The sequence below is a fragment of the Gavialis gangeticus genome, unplaced genomic scaffold (genome assembly GCF_001723915.1).
Source record: "Gavialis gangeticus isolate Ggan-Ray unplaced genomic scaffold, GavGan_comp1, whole genome shotgun sequence".
In the NCBI taxonomy this organism is placed as follows: Eukaryota; Metazoa; Chordata; order Crocodylia; family Gavialidae; genus Gavialis; species Gavialis gangeticus.
This window is the reverse complement of record NW_017729026.1, coordinates 33,797,761-33,805,040: the sequence shown is the minus strand read 5'-3', so window position 1 is coordinate 33,805,040 and position 7,280 is coordinate 33,797,761. Positions and strand designations below refer to the sequence as shown.

General features: G+C 43.4%; 1 protein-coding gene across 3 annotated transcripts in view; it reads right to left on the bottom strand.

The window, feature by feature from the left end:
* The window catches only part of HACE1 (HECT domain and ankyrin repeat containing E3 ubiquitin protein ligase 1), a 97,342-nt gene that overhangs the window by 25,451 nt on the left and 64,611 nt on the right, over positions 1 to 7,280 (bottom strand). For all 3 annotated transcript variants that reach the window (XM_019520160.1, XM_019520162.1, XM_019520161.1), the window contains one exon: positions 1,593 to 1,724. In XM_019520160.1, the coding sequence (XP_019375705.1) occupies positions 1,593 to 1,724 (132 nt within the window). The remainder of the gene's footprint in view (positions 1 to 1,592; positions 1,725 to 7,280) is intronic.

The window sequence follows — 7,280 nt, the reverse complement described above, 5'->3', positions numbered from 1 at the left end:
AAAAAAAAAAGTGTAGCACTGTCCTGGCACCTGGAAAATGTGAAAATCCCATCATGCTGATGAGACTAAAGCCAGGGTGGACAAAATACGGCCCGCAAAGCCATTCTATCCGGCCTGCAGGGCCCCTAAAAAGATGTAGAGAATTAATATTTCTGTGCTCTTGGTTCCTGTCAAAAATGGCATGATCCAAGGGCAGTAGGACCCAGGGGAAGCCCAGCAGGCTCCAACAACAGCAGGCCCACCCGGCCCCACCCCCGAGCCGGGGTTTCTGGGCTGGGACCATGTGGCTACCCCGGCATGGGAAGCTCAGGTAAGCGGGGGGCAGAGGGGACCCTGGGCAAAGAAGGAGCGCAGTGGGGGGAAACAGCCCCTCCCCACCCCATGCCTGGTGTCCCGTGCTGCAGCTACTTGCAGCCCACATGGGGCTGCCTGCGTCTGCTCCGGACTGCCCCGTGTGGGCTGCGAGCACCTGCAGCACGGGGGCATGGGCTGTGGGGTGGGCCGCTTCCCTCCCACGCTCAGCTTTTCCCTGGGTTCCTTCCCTTCCCTCACCTTACCCACCCCATGGCCGGTGCTCCCTGCTGCAGGTGCTCACAGACCACACGGGGCTGTCAGGAGCAGGCACAGGCAGTCCCAGGCAGGCTGAGAGTGGCTGCAGCACGGGGCACTGGGCATGGGTGGGGAAGGGCTGCTTTCCCCACCCCACTGTGCTCAGCACCAGCTTGTAACCTGGCCCCACTGCCAGGCTGGCACTTCTTGGGCAAGTGCTCTAACTGGCAGGCAGTGGACTCCTCCTGCTCCCACTGCCCATCTGCAGTTCAAAAGGCACAGACTTATGCAGCTAAGCCCAGGCAGAGTAGGGTATTTCAGTGTAGATTCTACATCAATAGAAATATCTAATTAAAGGACGCAGGACTGCCACCTGTCTGGTAGGGAGTAGGATTGTGTTAACATCATATTGAAAGTGGAGGAGGGAAGCAGAGAAGAGGAGAAAATTGGTACTCCTTCCCCTTACAAGCTGCACTAGGGATGGTTGGAGAGTGCAGCTGCTTCATCTGCTTCCCCCTTCCGCTGAGAAGCTGTACAGCACATGCACAGTGAGCTCTCTGAACTTACCAACTCATCAGCTTGAGTGTTGCCAGAACCTGTACTGACACAGCTCTGAAATCCAAGGGGATTTCACTGCCCCCTTTTCCCCTGTTGCCAAGTTCTGCCATGGCCAAGGGCACGGGTGGTGTGCAGTATTAGCATTCAGTAAGGGCATTACTGCACTACCAAGGGAATGGAGGGTACCCACATCCCCCCCACACATGCCTTTCCTTGGATCCACTCATGATTCTAGTTATCCGCAAATGGTGACATTTCTCTATTCAGTTCATAGATAGACCTATGTGCCTGAGCACACACACCTGAACTTAACACAAGATGTAGTACATCTGGGGCTAGATCTAAAAAAATAAAACCAAAGTCATGGATACCAAATATTTATCTTCCACAGAACTGAGCCTTTACTTCTATATTATTACATTAGTGATCTACAACAATTGCTGAGTGCTGTCAGTTACAAATAATGCAGGCATACTGCTACTCACCAGTTCATATTCATCAAAAAGTTGTATAAGAGAAGGTGGTATGAACATATGAAAACCTTGTAAAAAAGCATTTATCTGAGGTTGAATAGCTCTTGTCATTCGAAGTTCAGTAACCAGTTGGACATACTCTGCCTAAAATGGAAGAAGTTTATGAGATTACAACATGAGACACTATATAGTATAAATACATGCACATAATCCTGAATTCATTATTATTATTATTCCAAGTAAGTTCTCACTAAGGCCTTCAATGCATTCTTTCCTCACCTAAATAAAGTCTATGCCCTACTCCAGCACATAGGGTGCTCAACCATTTTCCTTTTTGTCCTCACTTGTTTAACAAAGGTATATTTTGGAGGCTGTTTTGGGGAGTAGCAAACAAGGGCAGTCAGAGCATGGGTTATGATCAAGACTGAGGATGAAACCTTAATTTTTTCCCTTTACCCGTCAGTAAAAACACAACTTCAACATCCCTAATGAAACTTTGTATGGAATTTCCTTTTCTTGCTTTTTAAAAATGGGAGGAAAAACTTTAAAAAATTTTTTTTAAAAACTACAATATTAAACACCACTAAAATGCAGTACCACATACTTTGAAATTTTGAAGTGGAAGGTTCTTTGTCCACTTTAGAAGATATGTAGTGAATGAAGAAAGGTCTTACCACATTCTTTTCTATCATTCAAAATCTTATTCCCATGACCAATCAGAAATGAAAAAGGCTACCAACTGAGACGGAAAAGTATCTCTCCCGGCATTAAGTTGCCGAGATGAAACTGGCCTCATACGTGCCAATGTGCTCCATCTCACCATTATGCACACTACAAAATTCTAACGCATTCTCTTTACTCAAGGCTGACACCCTTCGAATTTAGAACTTGGATCTTATGCCAAGACTACTTCAAAGCTAAGGATATTAAATCATGTTAGACTCCCAATGATGCATGATTTCTAATTATGAAATGATAGGTTGTGCTTTCATGCTAACATAGTGAACAGATTAACTCAGTCACTGTTTCGCTTCAAGACAATGGGTTTTGATTCATATTAGACCTCATTTTTTAATACTATACCCAGTGTCCTATCTAATCACTGGCTGGGAGCAAATCAATTAACTTTGTGCCTCTATTTCTCCAATCTCATGCTATGTAGTTAGGTTATGTTTAAAGTTTTGTGCGGGTTATGTTTAAAGTTTTTTTTTGTTTTAAGATTCCACTAATTTGGAAAAAAAAAAATCACAGGAAGAGACATATTCATTGATACCAGAAAACAATATTGTGTGTGTTACTACTTATAACAGCAAAAAGAAATAGTTATGTTTATGAAATATCTTCAGCTAACATCTCTGTGTTTTGCGAGGAGACAATGATTTCAAGAGACATTATCTTTAACCTAATATTTCTAACAGAACTACTTTTGTCTTTGATCTTTAGATCAAATTCCATGCTTTCCAAAGTCTCAAAAAAAGATCTGTTGTATACCTTCAGCCAGTAGGAAATATGGCTTGTAAGGGCTAAAGAGTTGAAATGTGCTATGAAAAAAATGCAAACAGAAAATGTGGACTAGACAACAATTACCTAACTTCCCCTTTATGAAGGTGGTAAGCTGCTTAAACTTATTTAAATTTAGCCTATTCTGAAAATAGAAGGTGCTTGTGACTATCATTACAGTGAGTTTAGTGTTATAAGCCTTCAAACTCCAGAGACCCAAATTCTAATACAAAATTGGTAAACAGTAAAAGTATTTAGTAGTGTAACTGTAGCAACTGGAATGGATACCTCTACTCTAAAAAAAAAATAAAAAAAATAAAAATCTTGCTACATGGCAAAACTGAAAACCTTTCATTAACAGCCTGGAATAACAGAAAATAAAGAGACCTTAACAGAGAATAAGAGACCTGTACATAAGAATGTACATAGTATGTGTCAGTGTAAGAAGTGACTGTTTTTTCCTCCCTTTTTTCCCCTCCCCCCCTTTTTTTTAATATAATCACAATACTCATACAGAGAGGTATGAGCCTGTCATCAGATGCTACGAACAGACTTGAAGAGAACTGGAGTCCTAAAAAGAAAGAGATAAACACATTTAAATGCAAAAATTTAGGGAAATGGAGAGAAGAGAGAGCTGCTGAGACTGGATGAAACATCACTGATTATAGCATCCAGGGTCCACTCACCTGCTCCTCTACCACCATGATATATGCCATCACCTGCTTACAATGGCCCTCTCCTGTTGGACATATGAGACCTCTACATGAAGGAATGAATGGATACCTATCTGATGTCAACTCTAGAAAGACACAAAAGCCTGTGAAAGAACTCTTTAACTTCCCTGGACATTCCATCACTGACTTCAGAGTAGTTGTTATTAAACAACACTTTAAAAACCAACCTGAAGCAAAACTGCAAAACAAGAAGTCATCCACAGACTGGATTGTTATACATGTTCTCAACAGAGACTCTGGATCCTTATCCCATTAACTGGGCTAGCTTTTATAACCCCTATGTCCCTCAACAAGTTAATTGCTGTTTCTCTCTCCAACCCACTTTTGCCCATCAGCAGCCAGAGACCTCCTCCTTTCAACCCCCCTTTCCATATCCTTTCTATTCAAATGACTTAATTCCTTTCTATTTAGTACCCTTGCGACTCCATTCATAGCATCTGATGAAGCAAGCTGTAACCTAAAAAAGTTCATGCCTCTCTGAACAAGTCAGGCCAGTTCCAGATATCACGCTTTTACCAGTATAAGTGATCAGAAACCAATTTATACATAGAACACAGAAGAGAAGCTTGGCATGCAAAACTAACCTGTACTACGGCTGTGAAAAGCTTTGGTCACCAATTCGATTCGGAGGAGATTCAGCCCGATTTTGTGGCTGAATATCCAAATCGAAACTGATCAGGAGACCCATTAAAAGGTCAGAATCAAATCTGAAGCCTCTGAATCGATTCAGAAAAGATTTGGATTCACTGGGGAGAGACAGGCACAGACAGGCAGCTACAGGTTCTCCCACAGCAGTGCCTGCTCCTCCCCAGGAGAGGGGAGCTGTGGGAGAAGCCCCCATAGCTGCCCTGCCCAGCCCCATCCCCCACCTGGCCCCATCCTCCCAGCACTTAAAAAAAAAAAAAGCCCCAGTCACTGGCTGTAGCAGTGGCGATCAGGGCCTCTGAGGTCTTGTGGCAGAGCCCCCCCCACACAGCAGGGAGCACCAAGGATCACCCCCACCGCCTGGCACCCACGCAGCAGCTGCCCCATAATGCGGGTGCAGTGTTGTTCGGCAGGGCACTGCACACTGTCTAGAAGCTGGGGCCGTTTTGGCTGAGTAGCGTCAGGCTCCAGCTCACTGCTAGAACCGCCCCAGCTCCCAGACAGCATGCAGCGCCCTGCCAATCTACACTGCACCCATGCCATGGAGCAGCTGCTGCGCAGATGCCAGGCAGGGGGGCAATCCTTACTGCCCCCCACTGCACAGGGGGGCTCTGCCACGAGCCATCAGAGGCCCTGTTTGCCGCTGCTACAGCCAGTAAGTGTGGGTTTTTAACTGCTGGGAGTCTGGGGCGGGGCAGCCATGGGGGCTTCTCCCACGGCTTCCTCTGCCCTGGGAGAGGCAGGCACAGCCAGAGGAGCCACAGGAGAACCTGCAGTCACTTGGCTGTGCCTGCCTCTCCCTGGCTGATCCGAAACTCCGACTCAGCGCCAAAACTCTGAAACAGATTCGGCCAATTCGAAATGAAACAGTGATCCGAAACACCAAAATGAGTCACTGTCCCTCCGGAACGGCTGAATCCAAAACCAAAATGAAACCTAGCCATTTCGCACAGCCCTAGTCTGTACCAGAACAGAACAGAACAGAACATCGCACAGACTGGTTTAAAGAATGGCAGAACCTGGTCTAAGATTTGCCCCTATCATCAATGAGCAAACGTGTTTTCTGTTCACTAGTGAGCTAAGCTATGCTGCTTACAGAAAAATCAAATAACTTAGATTCTACCTACGGCTTTTTGAATATCTGTACCTAGTCTTAGTTTATAAGGTGTCACCCTGCCCTGCCTTCTGCCTAACTTCAGACTAATATAGGTACCTCTCTCTATATATTATAGAGGTATCTTGACTGGTGACAGGAACACAATAAGGGAAGCACAACATATTTCAGATACGATGGCTTTGATGGGGAAAGTTAGAAATGAAGTTTACCTCTCTACGTTCATATGCTCCCTCTCTCAGAAGCCTGAGGTACACCATGCAAAACAAACAGCCTTACCACAAACAGAGATTTACGTCCACATTGCACAAGAGAATGAACAACACGTTTTATAAGGAAAGGTCTGCTTACACATATAGGTAACTTTACATATGGCTAAATTAAACCTTTTTTGCTTTGATGTAAAAATCAAAATCAAAAAATGACCTTGCTAAATCAAAATACGACTTCCCTGACTTCACACCGCACCTGCTGCAAGACAAGAATCTATGTTTGTTATGACATTTACATTTGGAAGACAGCTATATTTTAAGCTGTTTGAAAAAAAATAAAGTTTAGAGTCAAATAGCATGGCAGTTGCACTAAATATTTAATAGAAAAAATAATTAAAAAGGGAAAATTTCCTGGGGGACAGAGATAAACTTCACTGAAGAGTTGAGCTCCTGAACTATGTTAATGATAGCTCATGGTCAAAGTCTGTTCTTTCCGTAGTTTTTGAATTAAGGTTATGAGAAGTAACAACTATTCAGAAAACGTAACAAGAAAAAAATGCTGAGGCTAATGGCAAAGTTGTAATGTGTGAAAGATGTTTTCCTGTTTCAACCCCTTAATTATAACAACAGCCCATTTAACTATCACGCTATAGATCCAACACTGCAATTCAAGCCATGTGGGCAAAGACCCCATTTGCATCTTGTGTCTCACAAACTATTCACCTACTGTACTAGTCGAGTATAAAGGGACATTTTTCTTCCATTAGTTTATGAGCAGGTGTCATTATAAATCTTTTGTGGAACACTTACTGTTTTACTCCTGATTTAAATACTTTTTTTCTCTAAACAGGCAGAGTCACTTAGGTATTCTCCAAGAGTTTACAAATTATATTTACATATGCAGCACAATCTAGACAGCTTTCCTGCTTTTAGCTCCCAAGCCAACTTTGTTTTAAATACTTAGGTGGCATTGCCAATTGGCAATGCTTTTCTAAATTAGCATGCGATTTTTCCCATTGTTCTCCATGACTTTTGAGTTGGTTGGACTGGCTGTGCATGTTGCCTTTTTATATGTACACCCAACAAAATGGAAACTTTAAAAGGTAAAATTTCTCCTACCACAAATGTAGTAGGTACAATGAATTATTAGATGATGGTTTGTTCTTCAATTAAAAAGTTTCTCTATAACTACTGGGGCACAGACTGCACTGTAAAAAACCAAAGTCACGTATTTAAAGTCCTTTCTTAAAAGGTATTTTTAAATCTACTGGAGCTATTCTACCTTGATCCTGGGCAAGCTGTTCGAGAAAATTATTCTGGCACACATCCAGGAAGGGCCAGCAGGGAACGGCATGCTCAGGGGCAACCAGCATGGGTTCATCAGCGGCAGGTCCTGTCAGACCAACCTGGTGGCCTTTTACGACCAGGTCACTAAATCATTGGATGCAGGGGTGGCAGTGGATATAGTTTTCCTAGACTTCAGGAAGGCTTTTGA